Below are 22,682 nucleotides of genomic sequence, written 5' to 3'. Positions count from 1 at the left end.
GCGAATGTGAGTTGTGTATGAATGTGTGTGTGTGTGTGTGTGTGTGTGTGTGTGTGTGTGTGTGTGTGTGTGTGTGTGTGTGAAAAAAACAGTAGCAATCTTACAAAAACAATGTATTTCCAACTAAAGGTCTAGCTGTTCAAGAAAAAAAACCCATACAAATCAAGTCATATGTTTATTGGATATTTTTTTTTTCTGCCCAAAATCTGCATGGGCATCAGCCTCCAAAAATCCATATCGGTCAGGCCTTAGTAAATTTGTGACCTGTGGTGTCAGCATAGTCCGACTTCCTTCTAAGTTATGTCGCTACCATAGGAACACAACTCTCATGAACGAGGAGGTCTGGTCTCTAAATTCACAATTAGCACCATCTGAGCTAATTTGCCAGCAGACGCTAAACAGCAGAAAGTTGAGCCATCTCACAAACCAAGGCGAATGAGAAAACAAATGGATTTGTTTGTCAATCGAGAGTGTCTGACTGCTCGTTGCTTAGTAACCATACATGCATATGCATTTGTTTCCCAACAATAACAACTTGCATGCTCCAAATAACGTCATGTATTATTCATTCGCACAGTCCACTGGCTCTTATCATTGGCCACAAAGCAGGAAAGCACACTACAGTGCACACTGTACTGTATGTGCAATCATACATGATGACAGCTGCAAACCAACAGCAACAAAAAAAGCTTTTAGCTCTTCCCTGTCTGTATTGCAACATTTGCCAGTGGCTACAGATGCAATGTTTATTCCCAGTCATCCAAGCAGCGGTAGCGGCGGCGTGAAGGCAGAATCAAACATCTGTGTTGCCGGTCATAGCGGCGGCCATGACGGCGTTTATATTCCGCACATAGCGGGAGCACAAAGCAAGCCCATTAATCATGTTTGTGAATGTCTAATCGCAACGTTACTTGCGCTGCTTTTCATTTTCACGGCTGTCTGCAAGATTTATAATGGCGTTGGGCGGAGAGGTGCATGTAATATCTAAGGGTGTGTGTGTGTGTGTGTGTGTGTGTGTGTGTGTGTGTGTGTGTGTGTGTGTGTGTGTGTGTGTGTGAGAGAGAGCTGGCTTTCACGCTGGTGAAGGAATGCGCTTCAATGTGTCACTTTGCTGAGGAAGAGAAGGCATTCGGCGTGCAATTATGCCTCCATGGTAACTTTTTTTTTTTTTTTTATGTGTGGGAACTGCCCGGGAATGGTAAAGTTTTTAAACCTGTTCTATAGTTACGATTGCAAATTCTTAAGCAGTGTCCATACAAATGGACAATTGGAACACGTTTGAGATTGCCGCCCCCTTCCGATAAAGTCAGTAAAGATTTTTTTGAGTGACCATCCAGTGGTGTGTAGTGTGTTAAGATTGTTTACCGATTTATTTGGAAAATTACAGGGGCTAACAATTGTAAAACTATTCAGTATTCACAGATACCGACAACCGGGCCGTATTTGAGCACTTCTGATCAAAGTCTCACTTGTTGGATGTCATTACACTCTCGATGTAGAAAAATCGAGATCAGATTGAGTTTGTGAATGCGGAATTGCGCACAAATTGACAATTCTACACTGTTGAAAAAAAAGGCAAATACAACTACTTCTTGAAACACAACTCATCACTGTCTCGCAACCTACACGCATATATACATAGAAAATACAACGTACGTATTCTGATTATTTCAGTGCTCATGCCACAGGGTGTGTACAAGCAGAGCCGCGATAGTAGCAACGCTACTACTCGTTGTTCCACCGAGATCGCACACCACTGCAAACCAAAATATGCCGACTGCAAAACGTAACCAGGTTGCGGTGATTGTGGCAGCTCTATGCGATTACTGCGGTTACCACGGCGACGGTGAGTCGCCTTTTCATCGAGATGACCATTTAGACCACGGGATTAGATCAATAAAGACAGAGAACTGGAAGACATAAGGAGGGGAAAAAAAAACGGGCAACAAGGTTAGCGTGAGCATGTACGAGAGCGGGAGGCACATGGACGGACATACATGGAGAGTGCGCAACCGCGCATACTCAAAACACACTAAAACACACAGTCCCGTTGTGTATGCTCGTGCTGTGCTCCAGTGGTAGTCAGTAAATGCACAAAGGCAAGGCGAGCTCATTACCCTGAGACAGTGTGCTTAAAGGAGCCGCATGCGGACGACCCTTCTAAACGGCGGAAGGCAGGCACGCCGCACGTGTGATTGTGTGTGTGTGTGGACGAAGGCTGACTACAATATTGATCTCACACACAGCCTCCAATCACTGCTGGAGCTTTTCCAAGTCAGTCAGTCGTCTTGGATGACAGACGCGGTAAGGGGAAAAGAAAACTATCGACATACACTATGGACACTTTTAAAGAAGACTATTATGGCTGAATGCACAGCATGTGAATCGTTCATAAATTGGAGGGAGAGAAAAAGGTAGCATTAGCTTTATTTTTCCAGCTCCAATGAGCTTTTCATTTATTTATTTGTTCACTATTCAAAGCTATTAACAGGAGTGTAACAGTGTAGCCTAAGGCACGCACATCATTAACAGGGGCAGCACAATTGACTTGTTTTAAAGCACTTTGTCATCCCCAGTTAATTTCAACAATGCACTTTTACCTTCACCCTCATCAATGAAAATGGAATCCTCCTCCTCCTCCTCCTCCTCGCGAAACGCAGTTTCAGCTTTATAGCATGAGTAAATTCAACAAATGTGTGTTTTGAATACAAGTGCAGCTCACTAAATTTGAATATGAATAAAACATATTTTTGAGGAGTTAAATTTAAAAAAGAAAAAAAAGTTAAACTCAATATACATGTGCATACATGCAGTTTAAATTAAATGAAATTAAAAAAAAACTTTTTTCAACCCTATTTTAAAATTTATTGAGATGCGTCTGTAAAGGCAGTTCACCAAAAATCTGAAAAGACATTAATTAAAGTAAAAGGATTTTTGATGTTTTTAAAATAATATGCATTGCTATTTTGCTAATCTGCAGTAATGACCTGAAACCAAAATGCAGTATTTACCATCTGAGTCCAGATAGTCATCTTTGACTGTAGATGAGGAAAAAAAAAAGAATGGTTACTCTGTGCAACATTCAAACTGTAAATTTCGTCATTGTCCAATGAAACGCACGTATCTGCAACTTTTGTGTGATTTTTTTTTTCATTTGATGACATGCAACTCAATGCAAAAGTTTTTGAATTGGTGTTTCGAATAAAGGAAGAAAAAAGTAAAAAAATGAAACAAAAGTGATAAGAAAAAAAAATCCCTCTAAAAAGCAGTAGAATAATAGATCACATATTTTCACTCCTGGAGGCAGCACTTTATCACCAATCCACCAGGTTACATTGATCAATTTGTGTGCAGTTCTGTGCATGTGGTGCATGCAGACACGTCGGCAAATACAAAATATTCTCGACAAACCTGCAGAGATATGTGCTTTTCATTTGACAGCAACATTATGGAAAGCTGAACATGGAAAAAAAAAAGACAACTAAATTTTCTACAACATACAGTTCGAGGCTACACCACTACGACTACAAATTTTTTAAATCAAATACAGTAGACCCTCGAAAGTCGGCTGTCCCCAAGGTTGCATGAATCCGAATGTTCTCTCCACAACAAGAGTGCAATTTCACTTGCATCATCACCTCTGTTTTGCTTTGTCTTTTTGGTGGCAATTGTTCCAAAACACAAAAAGGGGGGTTTAAAATCATCAGTTTGTGAGTGGGGGTCTCAACATGCCCAAAAAGGACCACATTTCTGTAACCCAGTGCTTCCGGTGACAATTATTTGTATTTTAGGGGTCCCTAAAACTCACTCATATACATCAATATAAGGATTCTAAGAAAGTCTATTAGAAAAAAAAATGCCCCAACACGATCAAGACAAGATTGGGTGGACATGTCTATCATAACAGCACACATGGAAATCCCTCTAGGACCCATGCCTGGGATGGAACAGGAAGTTGGCCATTTTGGTTTGAAGCCGCCATTTTGGGTGAATTCCAGGGTTTGTACTTCTACAAGGGAATTTTCCCAAATGAGGCCATTTGAAAACAGGCATCCCAGAAAGATGGTTCAAGCTGAATTGAGAAGCTGTTTTGCCTATGCTGTCTAATGTTTGAGGATTATTTAGATGATTGTTGAAAAGTAGGGAAAAACGTGCCCCTGCCACCTATCTCATACATCAACACATAACATAAAAATTAAAAAATTATCATGGATCAGTGCCTGAAATTGAATAGGAAGTCATCGATATTGGTTGGAATTTGCCCAAATCAGAAGTACGAATTCAATACAGAGTGAAAAAAGGGATTACGGGAGCACATTCATTGTCGCTTGCTATTTAGACTTCCTGGTAGTGTTCAACTTTAGAGGCTCCATTCTACTGCTAGCTCTTAGTTTACAACTTTCACATTATAGTGTAGCGTTGGGATCTAAGACTGCTGTATTTACCGTCTGAATCTGGATCGTCGTCCTTCTCTATAAAAGTATACAAAAACAAAGATGAGTGGAATTTGTCCAAGTCTGAAGTCCAAAATAAAATTCTGTTGAGTTTAGCTCGATATAGACTACGACTACTACTACGCCTCCTAGCCACTACAATGGCCAACAAAAAGTCTACATGCACATCAATAATTCAATACTAGAATAATGATACACTGATTATGTCAAATACTGAAACTCAATCATTCTAATTAATTTACCTAGTCTGATCTGATCGTAAGGGTGCTCCTCCGGCAAAGCTGGCGATTGACAAAAGTGTTAACAAGACCACACTGATCAGTGCGTGCGTGCGTGTGTGTGTGTGTGTGTGTGTGTGTGTGTGTGTGTGTGTGTGTGTGTGTGCGTGTGTGTGTGCGTGTGTGTGTGCGTGTGTGTAGCGGGCTGGGAGATTGTTAACAAACTAATTAGCTCTCAATGAATTACTGTCATGTTTGCAATGCGAAGCAGTATGACAGCTTCAGGGTACAAGCAGCCCAATGTTTTGATATTTCATAGACACTAGACGGACATTTCATTAGGTACACCTACACGCTCCATTGATCACCAATTTAAGAGCGGTATCGCAAATCCGGGCTTTAATAAGGCACGCTCATGACCTCCCATGAAACACGACGCTGTCTCCTTTCTTTGCTTTTTAACCCGCTTGACTTCCTTTCGTCCTCCGTCGCAAATGAGCAGCACTATTACTATTAACGAGTCCATCCATTTATGAATGCAGATGAGACGAAATGCATTATGTATCAAAGGCAGGGTCGGTCGCCTTTAAAATAGCTTCTCTCATGCCTCAAGGGGGACTGGTCATTCTTTGGTTGACACACATGAAATGCCATAAAAAAGTGACAAGGGGAATTTTTGTTTCTGCGCTACATTTGGTTTTGCCAGTGGCAGTCCACTAAATTGTAATGGAGGCATCCTGAATTCTTTTTTTTCTTTTTTTTTTTTTTTTTAAATTAGTTTAGTGTGGCAGGTGTCCAACTCAAGGCCCTGGGGCCAGATCTGGCACGCCACATCATTTTATGTGGCCCGCGAAAGCAAATGTTATGTGCCAACTTGCATGATCCTTGCTAAAATCTGCAACCAAGATGTCAAATTGTTATGTGTAATAAATTATTGATGACACAATGCCAAACAAAAACATGTAGAACTTCGTCAAACATCTGAGTATGTGCTGCACATCACAATATAGTGCTTCGAACACTGTAGCTCTTTTTATCTTTTGTCTTTAACATGATTATGATTTCTGTACGGCCAAGCTGCCAAATATTAACTGAGAATTCAACGTGGGGGCAGGGTTATGTAAATTAGCGAGACAGTGACGTTACAATCCGGTAAAAAAATCAGAAAGGCTTACTCACACGCACGCTATTATAACGAGACAGCTGGCAAAAAATGTACCTGGTTGTTTAATATCAAAATTTGCTCTCCAGAGAACCAAACAATTAAAAAGTCAATTTACCAAAGTACAGTGGCTTGAAGTGGTGAATTTGGCATTGCAATTGAACAGCCACTATTCACCCCATCATAAGCTAATGTAGCAGCTGTTATTTAGAGGCCAAATACTGTTAGTTTTGCCATAAATTTAACATCCATTTAAATGTTTACGTCCCCAACATGACGTGGGCAAGGCAAATGGCACACAGAGTGATGGCCAATGTTGCATAACAGAGCCAGATGGTTTTGCCACGATGGCCCACCGCGGTCCTGGCAGCCATGCGCCAGTGGAAGCATTTGTGTACACGGTTGCTGCGTGGACCGGGATAGAAGACTAAAGTTCGCATTAGCGGCAGGATGAAGGATTGGTCATTTCCTAACACAGCGGAAATGAATGACCTAACTTGCCAATTTTTTTTTTGGGAGATACGCACCATTTGGCCAATTTTTTGCTTTGACTTGCGAGAAAAAAATTTGAGATATGAGCATTGTCTGGTCGTCAATTCAACTCATTCATAACGAGCAGCAATTTGGCAAACACTAAAAACATTTTTTTTTTTTGCCCCTTTCAGTGGAAGTTGGTCAAAATCAACATAAAACAAGAACCACAAAAGTCTGGCTTCCGCTACCTGAATGCTAATATGTAAGAAAAAACAACATCGATGAGTGAATTTATAGCATTGATAGTTGTTGTGTTAAAATCCTTTAAGTTGAACACAAATGGGGCAACAACACATGTAGGAAGACAATTTAAGCAATATGCACAGGCATATATTCTTTAACTTCCGCTAAGAACGATTACTAACACAGTTTACTGTCACTTAGAGAAGATGTGAAAGTCTTCTTCATTTGTGTCTTCATGACTGTGTTATACTGCCTCCTGGTGGCCAAGGCATGCACACCAGAGGGAATTCTTTCCATTATTCTAAATTATTTTATAGTTACACATATGTTTATTAATGAATAATATTTCAGCATAGTCACGGAAAAACTTGAACTTGTATCTCAAGCCACCACTGTAAATGTATGTTTGTTAGAAGTTTTATTCCTCACATTTAAACTTTTATTGGATGATTGTTTCTTGGAAGGCTATAACTGTCTCCTCAGATGATAACTTTTTACTCCAAAACCAATGACTTTTCAGACATAATACAAGCATACAATACATTTTGAGCTCAGATTCAAGCCAAGTACCTTGTAATTGTGAGGCAGACGTGCTACCCGCGTACGACCGTGCTGTCCTTGAGACCTCCGCCAAAAACCCCAAAACGTTTCAGTAGATGTCACGGTTTTACACTAATGTGCTATAATTGTGCTTTGTTGGGCGGAACAAATCTGAATTGTTTGCCATTTGAATCAGTAATAGGAATGAAAATGGCAACATTGTCACCCTAAAGTAGACAAAAGACCCCATTTGGAACACGTGAGCACATGTGGAAGGATGTCCACTGGCTACGGTCTGTGGAATCGTATCATCATGCAACAGTCAAAAAGGAAGCCTTTGTAACTGTATGGTGTCTACAGTGTTACATACGATATCAAATACTTGTATAATATGCTTCCTGGACAATGTAAAGAGAGTGTGAGTGATGTCAAACCTGAGTGCAACTACTACTCACTCTCTTTGAAGTGTTTTCATTAAGCTAATGTGGGTATGAACCACAGTGATGGATGCAAAGTGGGGTTTGGTGGTGTGTGTGGGCTCGAGAGTGGGGCTAGGGTTCATCTGTGGACAGGCGGGAGGAGGGGGCGGGGGTCGCATGCTCAAATGGGAGAATGCCACCAGAGAAGAGGAAGTTGACACAGTTGGCCTGTTTGAATCTGCATGCACTCTCTTCGGACGAAGGATGGGCATTGGAAAAGACTTCCAATTGGAAAATACGCATTTTAGAAAGCAGTTGAAGGAATGATCATTGTTATTACAGTAACAGATTTTGAAATCAAACAAATGGAAGAATGCTGCGATTGAAGCTCAGAGCGAAATGACCTCACCCAAAAGTAATGCATCAAACATGTGCAGTTTACCGTTGATCACCTTGTAAAAGTATCCGAGTGACAAGTCACTGTCCGCCAACAGCTAATTCTGGGTATCCAGACTACTTTTACTTCCCAACAGTCTGTCATGTAAGGAAACAAAATATTGCAGTTTTTATAACCAAATCTAAAACTTGGCCCGCCCAACGCCACTCAATTACTGTTTCGATTTCAACAGCGGCCCATTGAGGCACTCTGTCAATTTCTGCCAAGTAGTGAAATCCTGCTGTGGAAAAAAAACCATGACGAAAAGACCGGATGATCCATCTAATTCCACGTAATCGGTGATGATTCTCACTTGCTTGCAGAAGTAAGATGCCCATCCCGTCAGCTTCGCTAAAACCACTCGCAGTGATTCAAACAGGGTGTACTCACTATACGGTGCACACGGAGGGGTGACATGTGGAGGACAGTGGCAAGGGTTGAAAAGAACAGTATGCTGTTTACCTTCTACGTCATTACAGTCAAAGTCTTGAGTGAGGCATGGATGGAGACAAAAAGCACACACACACACACACACACACACACACACACACACACACACACACACACACACACAGATACAGACAGATGAAAAGTCGAGCCACTGCAGCTCTGTGTAAAGCAGAAACAAAATAAATGCAACATTTATGACAAAAATGAAGCACAACATGAGGCAGAAAAATGTATATAAAGCATTACACTGTTTGGGAAGAATCACAATTTTCTTCACTTTTTGCAGTCATGGCACTGATGATTTCGAAATGGCAAATAGGACAGTACCATTTGAACTCCGAGGTGGAAATGGCAAATAGGACAGTACCATTTGAACTCCGAGGTGGAATTTCATATTTTTGAATGATAGGTTGATGCCTTTTGCATGCCTTTTGCATGCCCCCCCACCCCTATATATATATATATATATATATATATATGTATATATATATATATACATATATATATATATCACCCACCCATTTTCGAATCCGCTTCTTCTCACAAGGGTCGCGGGCGTGCTGGAGCCTATCCCAGCTGTCTTCGAGCAATAGGCATGGACACCCTGAACTGGTTGCCAGCCAATCGCAGAGCACACGGAGACAAAGAACGATTCGCGCTCTCAATCACACCTGGGGAAAATTTTGAGTATCCCATTAACATGCCATTCACGTTTTTGGAATGTATACCCAGAGAAAACCCACCCACGCAGGCATGGGGAGAAGATGCAAATCAAACTCTGCATCTGTGCACTGTGTTCATTGAAATTCAAACATCGCTACAAATTTGTGCCCCTTTCCTCAGACTAAAAATCGTGCAAATACAGCACTCCACGAGTTTATATAAGAAATGGTATAACCTAATCCATCTGTGAAAGCAGTTTCGCTGTCCAGAATCAAAAATATGCGACTGGTGCATCTAAACATGCCCCCACACCCCGCCAAAAAAAAAAAACAAAAAACAATACCATGTGTCACAGAAAAAAAATTGAAAACATTTCCCCTGCCCTTGAATAAAAAATATGGTACGGTCCTGCTGTCTTACATCTATTGGATGCTGACAGTAAAAAATACAACACTCCACGATTTGTCTTCAATTTTGTTCAAGAAACATTTGATTCCACCCCGGAATTGAAAAAAGATACAGTCTTCCTGGCTCACATTTGTTCCATGGAAACATACAGATTAACCAACAAAACCCGAAAATGACACTCCAGGTGATGTCGTTTGAGGAACTTATTCTGACATTCTCGACGAAAGAACAGGATATCCCAGCCCAGAATGAAAAATAGTACAGTCCTGTTGTCATGCAGCAGCTGTATGCCAAGATCGGAATGGGCAAATACAAATACAACATTCCGCATCTTATTTTTGACTTTTTCCCTTCCCACCCCAGAAGGCAAATGGTACAGTTCTGTTGCCTTACATCTGTTGCATGATAACATACAAATTGCTTTTAGGAACAGCTCTGCTTTAGTGAAGGTATTCCCTCTACACGTGCACACATACAACCACAAAACAAACACTATAGCAGTACAGGTGTGCCTCACAAAACTGTCCAATTTTAGTTAATCCGTCCAAAAATGATTTATTTCATACAAATGATTTTGATTGAATGATTGAACTTTATTTTGAAAATGGAGTACAAAAATATACATTTCCCATCCAGAAACACTATGACTTGCTGGAAAAAGTTACAATGTGTTCATCTATCCATGCCAGCGACGTACACTGACAGGCAGAGCAAATAAATGCTCGGCCATTACTTGGCAGTTAACCTGTGTCTCAACTTTTTATAATATTATTGTTTGTTGTTGCACTGTCGTATTTTTCCCAATGTAAAATAAGTGACTTTTGTCTCATGACAACAAATGTTGGAAAACAGCAGGTGAGGCCATCTTACCTTTGACCCTCTCTCCTCTATTAAGTTGAATCTCCCCCTCTCCCTGCGGCGTGTACGGCTTGACGACGATGAAGGTGCGACCCGGGACAGCGCTGTAGAGTTTCCGCTTGGGCCCGCGGGCGCCCATCAGCGTCGGCGGCGTGTGATGAGGCGGGCTCGGGTCCCGTTGCACCGAGCCGGGGCTGTAAACAAACACATAGGTCACCGTGGTGATCCCGGGCAGCTGGTAGCCAAAGCCCGTGGTCACGGACATGATGGTCCGCGGGGCCGCCGGAGGTTGACGGCCCCTGGTCTTCGCGGCGGACAGGGAGGGATTCATAAAAGGTTTGCGTTGAAATGATAGCCGTCAGTGTTCCACGGGGGAAGATCCACTGGCAAAATCAAGATAGTGAGGTGCCTTCCCGTGCGATAGATCCCGTTGGAATCCCCTCTTAGTCATCCTGAGTTGGCAGAAGCCCCCTACGGAGAGGAGGGATGCGTATCCCGCCCGTCTCCCCGCTGGGATGGGACTACGGATCCCAACACCTTTGGATCCCTCCTGTCTCGGGGGGAGCGTGGATTTCTGCTCCCCTTCTCCTCGTGAGCCCCTCCGCTTTCCTTCCTTCCTTCCTTCTTTCTTTCCCCCTCCTCCTCTCCTTCCACCACTCCTCTCTCTCACACACATGCATGCGCTCACACACACTCTGCCAATGCTGCTGCTACTACTGCCGCCGCTGCTGTTGTTGTGTTGCTCCCCTTCCCTTTGACAGCCTGCACAAGCCCCTCTATGAGCACGATAGACTTACGCACGCAGACCACTCCAACATATTGCACTGGTGGTCCCTGTGCACACCCTGGATCTCAAGTGTGTGTGTGTGTGTGTGTGTGTGTGTGTGTGTGTGTGTGTGTGTGTGTGTGTGTGTGCGTGCGCGAGAGCGGGAAGGAAAGGCGGCGGGGGTGGTTTAGGTGAAAAGCTTGAGCCCATTTGGTTGAACTGTTGCTCCGCCCCTCCATCTTCGCCGCCAGCATCTCCTCACACGCACGGTGAAAGCTGGCGAATTACAGCGGTGGCAGAGCTCCACCTATAGTTTTCATTCATCCCTCCTCCGTCGCCACAATCCCAACCACGTGCCCTCGGCATACTCGTCATCCCGCTCTTCCTCCTCCTCTCGCTTCTCCTTTCGGGCATTTAATACCATACTAGAGACACATGTAAAGCTCTGTAAGCTTTTGAAATTAAAATGCAATTGAAAATAACAACAAGCAGGTTTCTTCCAGGCTCAAATTGAGGCACAGGTGGCACAACTGTGATATGCCACCACCCGCAGCTCTGTTTGAGGATTTACAAGTGTTTTAGAAGTGTTCTGTTCTAAAAATACTCACTTATGATGAGACTTACCCAAAAAGTGAAAATTATAAGATTTAATGCTCATTTAACTTCTTTCTACACTTGAGAGACAATGTTAAAATCTTTCCCAAAAATGCACCGAGAGAATTAATAAATGTTTTATGACGGCCTAAGTTTGACAAGATTATTTCTTTACTTCAAGGCATAGTTTTGGTGGTTAACTCCAGGTTGTAGTTGCAAAACTGTTCAAAAAAATTTGTTGAATGCGTATGTTTTCAAGAGCAGAAACTTTAAGATCGTATTTGGAGTTATTAAGTATTTGTCATTTGTTTGCGATAACTTTTCATGATTATCCCTCACTTGTGAGGAAACAACATTTTGCGCCATTATGGAGGCTCCTCTCGATAATCTATCCCAGAGCATTCCATTCAATAGAAAAATAACATAGTATAAAATAATGACCAAGAGGAATACATGTAGTAATTCCTTGCACATTTCCCACAAACTGTGCAATAAATGTTATTGTTTGAGTGCGGAATAATGAAGCCACAAAGTTTGCTGAAATTCTATTTTGTGGCCCATTAAACACAGTCAATGACATTAGTAATATCATAAGTAAATACGATATTAGCCGTGTGATTTCAAGGAAATGGAGGAGAATAAAAACAAGCTGTTTCTGATTGCGGTTGTGCTGCACAGCATTGTGCTACTGCAAGGTGCTATGAGAATTTAGTCAAAAAGGGGTCAAAAATATGACGCTCGCATGTGGAGGTCTTTTGATCACAATGTTGTGAAGCTTCATTTGTCTCTAATGAGTATTCAATTAGTTTCAAACATAGGTGTCAAACTCAAAGCCTGCGAGCCAGATCCGGCCCGCCACATCATTTTATGCGGCATGCGGCCTCAATTATGGCATGTAGGCTTTACTCTGTAAATAAAGCGCAGAGTGTTGCATTGTTGTAATTTTTATTTATTTATTTTATTTACTATGAACAATGGTGAAATTATTTTACTTCTATGAGAATTGAGAATTTTACCTTACACATGGTCTGTACAGTTAATAAAGGTGTTTAAAGGCCATTATTACCTATCGGAAACTTGTTTTAAACTCCAGGTTATTTTTGTTCAAAAGTCTACTGAAAATTCTCATGGGAACTGGCCCGTTAGTATTTGTAAGCAAGACTGATATTGATTCAGATCAATACAGTAGACAGTATTGCGCTGATGTATTTCGAGCACGCCCGTCTCCCTTTTGTCAGTGTGTTGGCCCCATCAATTTTATCACTCACGTTATAGCTTTCATTTAACTGATTGCTCCCTTCCGTCTAGACTCTACTCTTCTTATCAATGGCTTCCGCCGCCTCACCCACACCAACCCTTCTCTCTCCATCGCCATCTACAAGCAACAACAGCTTGCTGACGGCTTTCCAATTACAGTGGGGGCTGATGGGAGCGGGGGACCGATGGGGACGACTGCCGCATGTTGATGTTTAGACCCTGGCGTCGGAACAAGACCAGGCGGAGAGGTGAGGCAAGAGGCAGGGGACACGACATTGCACAAAGTGACAAGGCAGCCTTGAGAAGTGAATCGGTTGACGAGTGCTTCTTTTCATCCCTCTGCCATTCGTGTGATGTCCGACTTGTGCATTATGAAAGGCAACAGGGTAACAGGTATCGTGTTTGAACATATTAACATGACAGCGTTTGCAGTGATGCAATACTTCCTGTACTTAACGACATGGAGGGTGTGAAGCAGGGAAAATCAAAAGCAATGATGCAACCTTGAGAGAAGCACAATTCAATTTGATTGGTATTTCCCATCCATGCACAACTTAAATACATTAATCAAATCAGTACTATAACTTTCACCAGAGTTGTTTTTCACACAATGTCTACAGTTATCAAAATGTACTTAAAAATGTGCCATTTCAGTTCATTTAGTACTATTCATTCATACTGTTTTTATTTGAATTTTGCCTGAATTCTTTTTCAATTTTTACACAGGAATTTATTACGAAAAAAACCAAACAGATGCTTGCACTTTACACTGAGAATGTAATTAAGATGACTATAATTGTACTAAAAAATGTGCCTCTACAGGAAATTAAGGTTAAATGGAGGTGATGGAGTATTGCAAAGGTACTAACAGTGGTTCGATTAAAAAAACAAAAAAACAAAACAACAACAACAACAACAGATTCATGAGAAGCATATTCCATCTTTACTCTGTTGACTGCTGCTTTTCTTCCCTTTCACATACAGTATTTCCTTTCTTGGAAAGGAACAATAGAAGCTGCAGGATCCATTATGTGCTCACGCAAGTTGCAGATCTGTTTCTTACAATAACAACCAGCCTGGCCTCAGTAACAATGGCAAAGTCAATGAACAGCGATGCAGAAAGTCAAACGCAATGCAACTGCATATATTACACGATTGCAATCAGCATCCATGGAAATTGCAAGGTGAGGAATTGATTAGCCTAAGGCTGGATTTATACTGGCGGTTCCGATTCTATTTCCATGTCCAAGTCAAGTGACACCTAACCCTTATTACTGTGTTTACAGTTGAACACATGAAATAACCCACATGTACAAACACCCAAACCAAACCTAATGCCAAGAGTAAGCAATAATGCATTAACAGGGGTGCACATGCCTGTTTTGCTCAGTTTTACGTAATTGCGTCAAAGCAAGTTAAACCTCGTGTTGGTAATTTCACAGACACGATCGCAGTTATACGAGGAGTGCTCTGGCCTGATCTTTGAGGGCCGCTGTCCAGCTTGTTTTAGATGTCTCCCTCCTCCGACAGACCTTATTCAAATGATTAGGATCATTATCAGGCTTCTGCTGATGAGCTGAACGTTTGAATGACGTGTGTTGGAGGAGCAAGACATTTAAAACAGGATGGAGAGGGGCTCTTAAGAAACGGACTTGGGTGCCGCTGCTCTTCACAGTGGTGGAATGGACCCGATGCTGGTAGTTTGGCAGACGAGCGCAGGCCAGCAGATCAGAGAGAGGGCTGCGCCACTGTGGGAGTGGTTATAGCCATCTTCAATCATGGTTGATCAAAGTGGCTCATTTCATTCCTTTCAAATGCAGTGCGCTAATTGTGCACGAGTGTCTCGATATGGTGGGACTTAACTGAGCACTGGGAGCACGCCTCTCAGTCCGAATTATTTGTGTGCCTCCACTCCCACCAGAGCTGAGCTACCCCATGGTTTGGTTTTAGAAATAGGATTCAGATAGTTTTTATAACTGCTATTCAGATATTTATGGATGAAATATTTCACGTTAGACCTGCCCCAGTGTTAGACATGGTCTAATGACAAAGGTTAGGATTGGCTTTCTGCCACCAAATCATCATGATCACACATATCTCCAAGAAACTCCTTCAACACCGCCGACCGACCCGGCATGGCAGAAAACCAGTCTGCCATCAGAATCATGCCTGGAATAAGTAAATTGTGTGATTCACAAGTACGGTATAGGTACCGGTCTAGTGTCAAGTCGATGACTATATACTGCTACAGCTCTATCCCAATTCCGCACAAATAGAAGCGGTTCACTGCACAGCGAAAGTTGTTCTGCAGTCAAGTCAAATTAATGAAACCATCTCCCTAACGGCTTAATTCTTAGTTAATACAACCCACATTTACATCACCACTAAGCCGATAACGCTAATGTCTGCCTGTCAAGCATGCCGTGGCCATGACCAAAGAACCTCCTTTGCCATTTTGGCCTTGGAAGCGCTTCAGAATTGACTTAACAATTACAAATAAATGACTCCTATCACATGTGAAGGATAATGCGCCTGATTGGATCTGCGAAGCCCACGGCAGGTTAACACGCAGATAACGAGACAATATTGCAGCCCCAGCGCGAGCGGCTGCGACCCAAAGTTGAATGTGAAAATGTCACGAGATGGCATTCGCGTTGATGTTTTTCAGAGTTAACAGCAGCTTTGTTTGAGCTGACTGCTTTCAAATGTGGCAGAAGTGCTCATGGCTCTGTACTCAATTAAAGTACAGATACTTCTACAACTATAAAGGCAGAGGTGCCGTGACACTTCAAGCTGTTTACTGCCACTCTCACTTGAATTACAGGTATGTTACATGTTATATTTTGTTGATTGAAACAAGTCACTGATTATTTTGTTTGTGTACATTTTTTGTTATATTATTATTTAAATTTTTTTGTTTACTTTTGTGTTCTACAATCTTTTTGATAATTATTATTTTTAAAATATTTGTTATTTATTCCAGCTGCTCTGACTTCTCTCGCTCTCTCTGTCTCTCTCAGGCCATTAAAAGGAAAAAAAAGGCTCATCAGCACTGTGCTTTGCATCTGATAATCGTCTGTCTTTTGCCATGCAAATAATGGGCTATCTCATTAGAAATAAGGCAATGACAATCAAGGCCAAGGAACGACAAATATAGAGCAATGGGATATTTTAAGATGCTTTTGTATTTATTAGGTCCCTTTGATATTTTAACCTGTCCAATTTGATGAACTATAGGCTAAATGTGTGCCTGTAGGCATAAAGAGAAGGAAGTTTGGGAAATGCGATCTGTTACGACCTTCAGGTTGTCTCCCCATAGAAACTAATGGAAATAATAAATCATTTGTTCAAGGTTCAGTCTGTCCTTCACATAAAACATGTATTAACTATGTTAAGTCACCTTCATTAACTGCCGCCTAATTGTTACAACAACAAAAAAAAAAGGTAATAATAAAACAGCGCAAAGGCGTATTGCAAAGGTCAAGCAAGTGTTTAAAAAAAAAGAAGTTGACTGCTATTGACGTTAAAACTTAAAACCAAAAGGAGCAAATATTACAAAATGACAGTGCAGACCATTTTTCATGCAAGATTTGCACTCAAATTAACAGTTGAGTTAAATTTAGTTAATCCTTTCATGCACCAATAATGATAACCTGTAACCTGATAACATGATAAGCTGACCACTTTAGTAACCACCGTCCCTGAAAGGTTTCACTACATCAACAAAACATTAAGCATAACTTTCATTATGTAACAATATGCGAGTGGGAGTTTTCTGAGATGATGCAGTTTGTCACTGCTCCTTTTTTGGGGTCAGGTGCAGTTTAATAATTAAAAAAATACAAAAGGCCAATAAAAAAGCTAAAAACATGTCCAAACTTTGTCATGCAAGGGCCACATACAGAACCATGCAAGGTCTGCTTTGACATTCTTGGAAATTAATTTATTAAACACACTGAAATCAAGCAAGCAATAATGTATTGTTTACATTTTATATTTATTTTGAAAACAGCTTTCTGTTAAAGGTGGTAAGGCATTTTCAAGATTTTGGGGTGGCATGGCCCTGTATTCCACTAGACTAGGGCCACCCCTGCACTTAGCGGCAACCAAATGCCATCTCCTGATTCAGAACCACAACAACAGCAAACTGTATTCAGCTCACTGTTTTTAAAGCGGTTACTTGAGGATCATGCATGTTCATTAATCAGACCATGCCACAGAGCACAAAGTGGAAGAAACAACTTTTGGTTCTAAAATTGAATTATCTTTATTCACCGCAGTATTTTGAAGAAAAAATATGTTCTAATTTTAGTTGTTACGAGTTGATTTGTATCTTTGCATATCTTAAAAAAGCTCTACAGTAAATAAAGCAACTTATTCATAGAAATAGCACCTATTTTTTTTTTGTGTGTGTCTGTGACAAATGCGCAGGTCAACCATCTGATCTAAACGGAGTCATAAACAGATGGTCAGTAAACAAGAATGTCGTATTATTGAGGGAAATTTTTCAAGGGTATGCTCGTAGGCTGTAAAAAGCGTCTGGGTAAGGGTAATGCGCACAAGGAACAAGGTCTTAACTCTGCATATCAAGGAGGCCAATTAGGCCAAGATGTGGCTAAAATGAGAAGCCCGAACAAATCCGGCCTTCCATTTATACTTACCCGCAACAAGAGTTTACAACACGGCAGAAGCAGTTCATGTTTTCGGATTGAATGACAAGGAGGAGGAGGAGGTGCCAGGTGTCTTCAAAGGGTGAGTAGTTTATCTCATCCACATCCACACCCATACAAACGCATGCCTCTCCCGTTTTAGAGTGAAAAGTAAACATTACAGACCTGAGTCTTCCCCGATGTCCATGGGGGTAGCCGTGGCTGTGGGAGCGTCTGGGTACCGGCCTGTCGTCATCGTGGGACTGATGCAGAGAAGGCGAGCGGGAATGAGATGACCTGGAACTGCCCGTGCTCTGGAGGCTGCTGTCGGGGAAGTCGCCATGACGACTCTGGAAATCACAGCAAAGGAGTGCGTATTCAGTTCAGATCATTTTAGATGTTTAGGTGTGTTGGAGGAGGGAAACATCTAAAACATGCAGGGGATCTCGAGGCCCAAAACCATATTCACCAGGCTACTCTTTTGTGAAGATCATATATTTGGAGTTATTACTAATTAACACCAATTTAAATTTAGCAAGTGTGATTTGGATTCCGTAGAAATCAGACTGTATGTACGTTTTCCAAAGCCAGATCAACTAAGGGGGAGAAAGAGTAGATGACTGTGTCCTCCACGTACAGGTGAACATCGAAATCGTGAAAGGGGAACTGAAGTCACGCAGCCATTTTCTTTTCACTCCTATCAGCCCCCACTATTCTGAATACCGTATTCTGATTAATGCTGTGCTGGTGGACTAAGAACAAAGCACATTAACCAGTTTTCATCCATGTCTGGGGCTGCCATTTTGCATTAAACTGACGTTTGCTGTCGAATGAAAGTAACCTCGTTGGCCTTCAATGCGAATGTCATGGCTCGCCTGTTTTCTGGGTTTGGTCACGAGAGCACTTTGATGTCAGTTTCAAAAACAACGATCAATCTCTGAGTTCACTTCATCCAACATCTTTCTCTTAACAGTATTGGGTCAGCTCATTTTGTGTGGGGAAAAAACAAGCCAGTGTCGGTAGCTCGACACTGTCTTACCTCCCCAAGGCTGCCCCCCTGATGCTGGCCAAAAGCAGGCAGGCTCCGCAGCGACGGCACTGGGGAGTGGCCCTGCTGGCGGCCGCGGGACTCTCGAGGAATCTGCCGCAGGGCGTGGATGCTGTCATTGCCGTTGAGGTTGTTGTCGCTTGCTGAGCGTAGCAGCGAGCGGGGGGACGGTGTGGGGCCAGTCACCCGGCGACGGTTGGTGTAGGAGGGCGTCTCCCGGAAAGGCACTGATGATATCGATGACATAAAACTTGAGATGGTCCATTTTATTCTTTTCAAAGCAATACGAATTGTGTTCCATAATGTCCATATCTAAAATCAATAATATAATGGCAATTAATACGGGACATTACGGGACACTATAGGATGTAATGGGACATGATCCGACACAATGGGGAGCCTATGGGACACTATGGGAACAACAAACATTGTCAGAAACTATGGGACAAAATGTGTCATGATGAGACGTAATAGGTTACTGGTAGGACAAAATGGGACAAAGGGGGACCCCATAGGACATAATGGGGCATGATGTAACACCATTGGGAGCCTAGGTGACAAAACGGGTCAAAATTGAGGACTTTATGGGACACTAAGGGACAAAATGAGTTGTGATAAGACGTTCACAGTCTTAAGGGATATTATGGGGGAGATTGTGGGAATGGATGAGACACAGTAGGGGAAATTATGGGAGACTATTGTACAAAATGGGACATTATGAGACACTGTGGGACAAAATGGCATGCAAGAGAGGATATCACAGGACAAACTTGGCCGTGTATGGCGTTGGGGAGCGTAAGAGACACACTAAGACAAAAGGAGGCATAATGGGATTATTTAGATGTTACAACCTATGGTTTAATGTCCCAAAGTTAATACGGACCATCTCAATGTTGTACCATTAATTGTATTCACACCTTGGTTAAGATAAATCAATGTTCCATTTTGTCACATTGAAAAAAAATGTGATTTTGTTTTAGAGGTTCCACTGCAACTGATACTAATTGAGTGAAATTGAAGCTATTTGAAAGATCTATTGCAGAACGTGCAAGACTGTATGCCTTACATGAAAAAGGATGCACATGCTGGTATTGTTGTGTTGTACAGTGTATACCGTCTGTGCATATGTACACTAGATGGCAGAGTTTTCCTGCATGTAGCAGTTTAGTTCAGCAGGGGGTGGATGGGGGATCTGATAACTCCCCTCCCCTCCCCCGCCAAAAACTTCTCTGCATCTCTTTAATCTCACGTTCTTCATCTTCCCTGCTTTTTACTCCATGTCCCTTTTATATCTCCCCGCCGTGACATCTTTCTATCTGAAGCCTTCACAGCCTTAAAACCTGGAGGAAGGATTGGCAAAATACGAGTCACTCACCAACATCTGATGCTTTGTGGACCTTTATGATTTCAGCCAGATCAAAGTTCCCTGCTATAATAGCCACCTGGAGGATGACGACGGACATTTTATGAAGCATAATGTTGATCTCAACAGAGAAGAACATTCATTGCAGTGCTCAAATTTGATTATTTAGCGGGGTGCACACGTACTGCTAATTGCTCGGTATGACTCTGATCAAAGTCGGCAAAGGCCAGATTGTCGGACGTTTCGAAATGATAATCCTGAGTGATTATCGTGTGATGTGGGCTGTGAATGAGTTTTCCCTAAGGCGCACAGAAAATACCTGACAATCATAAATGTCAACCCCGTTCTCTATGTACGATAAAAAGTCAGGCCACGACTCAGAATGATTGCCAATTATATTTCCCCCAACTTGTAAACAAAGTCAGCAAAGTGCTTGGAAAAAGTTGAAAAATCGTAACCGCTACGATTGTTCAATATTTTCAATAAAAAATGCAAAGTTTGGCTGAGCCTTGGGTTTGGAACAAGCGTTTTCTTTCCCTTGTGATCAAAGTCAGCAAAAGTCTGATAATGAGATTTCTGAACGTTTATGCTGAGCCTGTGATCCTGTGGTGTGTAATAAGACTGATTATTAAAATCTGGCCCAATTGTTAGTATGTGTGTCCTGTGCTTGAAGTTGCTATCCTAAATATTGAAGAAGTTGAACATTAAACATTGCTGGTTGTTTTCTGAGCAGATCAGGGAGGACAAAAACAATCACTTAATATACTGCCCACCACAAGATAATCGTTAAGTCAAACCATTTTGAGATATTTGAGAATTGTGCCTTTGCTGACTTTGACCTAATATTCAAATTTGACCCAATTTCCAGGATGTGCATATCTCACTTCCGGTCACTTTATCCTAAATATTGCACGGGTTTAACATTTATGATCAATAGATGGTTTCTAAACCGGTGGGAAATGGAGGAGGAAAATGCTTAAATTTGGCCCAATTGTCGGGGTGTATGTATCCCGCTTCAGGTTGTTTTATCGTAAATATTGAACAAGTTTAACATTAAAGATTGCCGACCATGTTCTCAGCATATTAGGGGGGCGGAAAAAAAAATTCCCTCTTCACCAACCGCACACCACAGAATAAGTTTCAGGATAGGATCATATCGACCAATGTCAACGCGCTTAAAATGTTAAAAACCGCGAGTATGCATGTACCCCATTTAAGCTGAAGGGTCATACCTGAAAGGCAGTCTGGCTGTTGTAATTCTTGATTTCCTTATTGGCGCCCCGAAAGAGAAGAACCCGAGCACAGCTGTCCTGAATGACAATAAAGACATTTTCGTGTTATGAGCTGCCACAATCGGGTGAACGGGCGCCATTTCCCCCCAACTTTTAATTGGTCTGCCTATTAGACAGGTGTGGTGGAGGTCACATGACTGTCTGTATGTGCAGACTTTTAAATGTCACCTTGTACAAATAGCACTAAAGTCTGGCTGGAGAGGGAGAGAAACATTCGAGAAGAGAAGAGATCAATATACGAGCTGTCGCGGAAACATAAAGTGAGCAGAAAAAGCTGAAAAAGCCTGAGGGGATGTTTGAGCCAACATCATCATCTATGCTGTACTTGGCATTTGACGGAAAAATGACTTTTTATTTGTTTGTGACCACAATATACTTTTTTTTCACAAAGACTCGACAAGCAGCGAACACAACGTGAGGTCCACCAGCACAATCAGATGCTTTGCAAAAATCCTTTTGGTCCTTTAAAGATGGCATACCGTATTACATTTATTTTCAACTTTAAAAACAGTTCCCAAGTGTCTTAACAATGTGAAGTGTGAACAAGACTTACAGTACAGTCATACATATGACATATTGCAAAAAAAATAATAATAAAATACAGTATGCGGTTATTTTGTTGTTTTCTTCGGCCTTTTGTAATAGTGGATCTTTTCTATATTCATTGCAGTGTCAAATTATTCAATATATTCTTTTCGTCATATTTACATAAAGAGCATTTTAGTCACATATCTGGAAAAGAAATGCGTGGTCTTATGTGACCCCCCCCCCGACCCCCCAGCACTGACATGCTCGTTCCAGCATTTAAGTTGCCCATCCTTGGCGTACATCATGCTGAACAGGATGTGTCCTATTATGTCCTCTTTTTAAAGTACAATTACTGAGCCGAGCTGATAGTTAGTGTGAGGAAGCCCAAGCTGTCTTTCTTTTCCAACTCACGGCCATGTACTTAGTGTAACTGTGTACACAGAGCCCTAAGGCAAGGTAAAATCCACTAGTAGATTGATGGACACATCTACAGGCCCACACGTGCGGGGGCTGGCTGTTCAGCTTCGGCGTTGGGGGCTAGGGGCGGTCAATATGTAATTTAACACTGACCATAGAATGAACAGGACATGCTTTGGTCCACAGGCAAGCACAGAGGCTGCAAATTCAGTGAGTCACGTGTTTGGTCACAATGCATTCAGAAATTCAGAAATGACTGAATACATGAAGAAATTATATAAAATCTAAAATGGTTAAATGTTAAATAGGTAGAAAATACGGATAATAACAAATGTAATAAAGTATAAAAAAGAAACACAAATAAGACATAAATCCATGAAATGAGTGCAATACATGCAGAACAAAAGAAACAAAGGAAAAATAATGAACAAAATAAAAACATG

General features: G+C 41.7%; 1 protein-coding gene across 11 annotated transcripts in view; it reads right to left on the bottom strand.

Moving 5' to 3' along the window:
• The window catches only part of shank3a (SH3 and multiple ankyrin repeat domains 3a), a 134,522-nt gene that overhangs the window by 52,525 nt on the left and 59,315 nt on the right, over nucleotides 1-22,682 (bottom strand). For 8 of the 11 annotated variants that reach the window (XR_002166495.1, XM_019857173.1, XM_019857177.1 and 5 more), the window contains 6 exons: nucleotides 21,235-21,312; nucleotides 20,015-20,081; nucleotides 18,631-18,866; nucleotides 17,778-17,941; nucleotides 10,338-10,519; nucleotides 8,409-8,432 (listed from right to left, as the gene is read on the bottom strand). Coding sequence is in view for 10 of the 11 variants with exons in the window: in XM_019857173.1 (XP_019712732.1) it covers nucleotides 8,409-8,432; nucleotides 10,338-10,519; nucleotides 17,778-17,941; nucleotides 18,631-18,866; nucleotides 20,015-20,081; nucleotides 21,235-21,312 (751 nt within the window). In the remaining variant the exon portion in view is untranslated. The remainder of the gene's footprint in view (nucleotides 1-8,408; nucleotides 8,433-10,337; nucleotides 10,520-17,777; nucleotides 17,942-18,630; nucleotides 18,867-20,014; nucleotides 20,082-21,234; nucleotides 21,313-22,682) is intronic. The other 3 variants (XM_019857174.1, XM_019857176.1, XM_019857183.1) reach the window with 1 other exon arrangement.

The sequence above is a fragment of the Hippocampus comes genome, unplaced genomic scaffold, assembly GCF_001891065.2.
Source record: "Hippocampus comes isolate QL1 unplaced genomic scaffold, H_comes_QL1_v1.1 scaffold186, whole genome shotgun sequence".
Lineage (NCBI taxonomy): Eukaryota > Metazoa > Chordata > Actinopteri > Syngnathiformes > Syngnathidae > Hippocampus > Hippocampus comes.
Note: the sequence above shows the minus strand (reverse complement) of the source record. Positions and strands in the feature narration are given on the sequence as shown.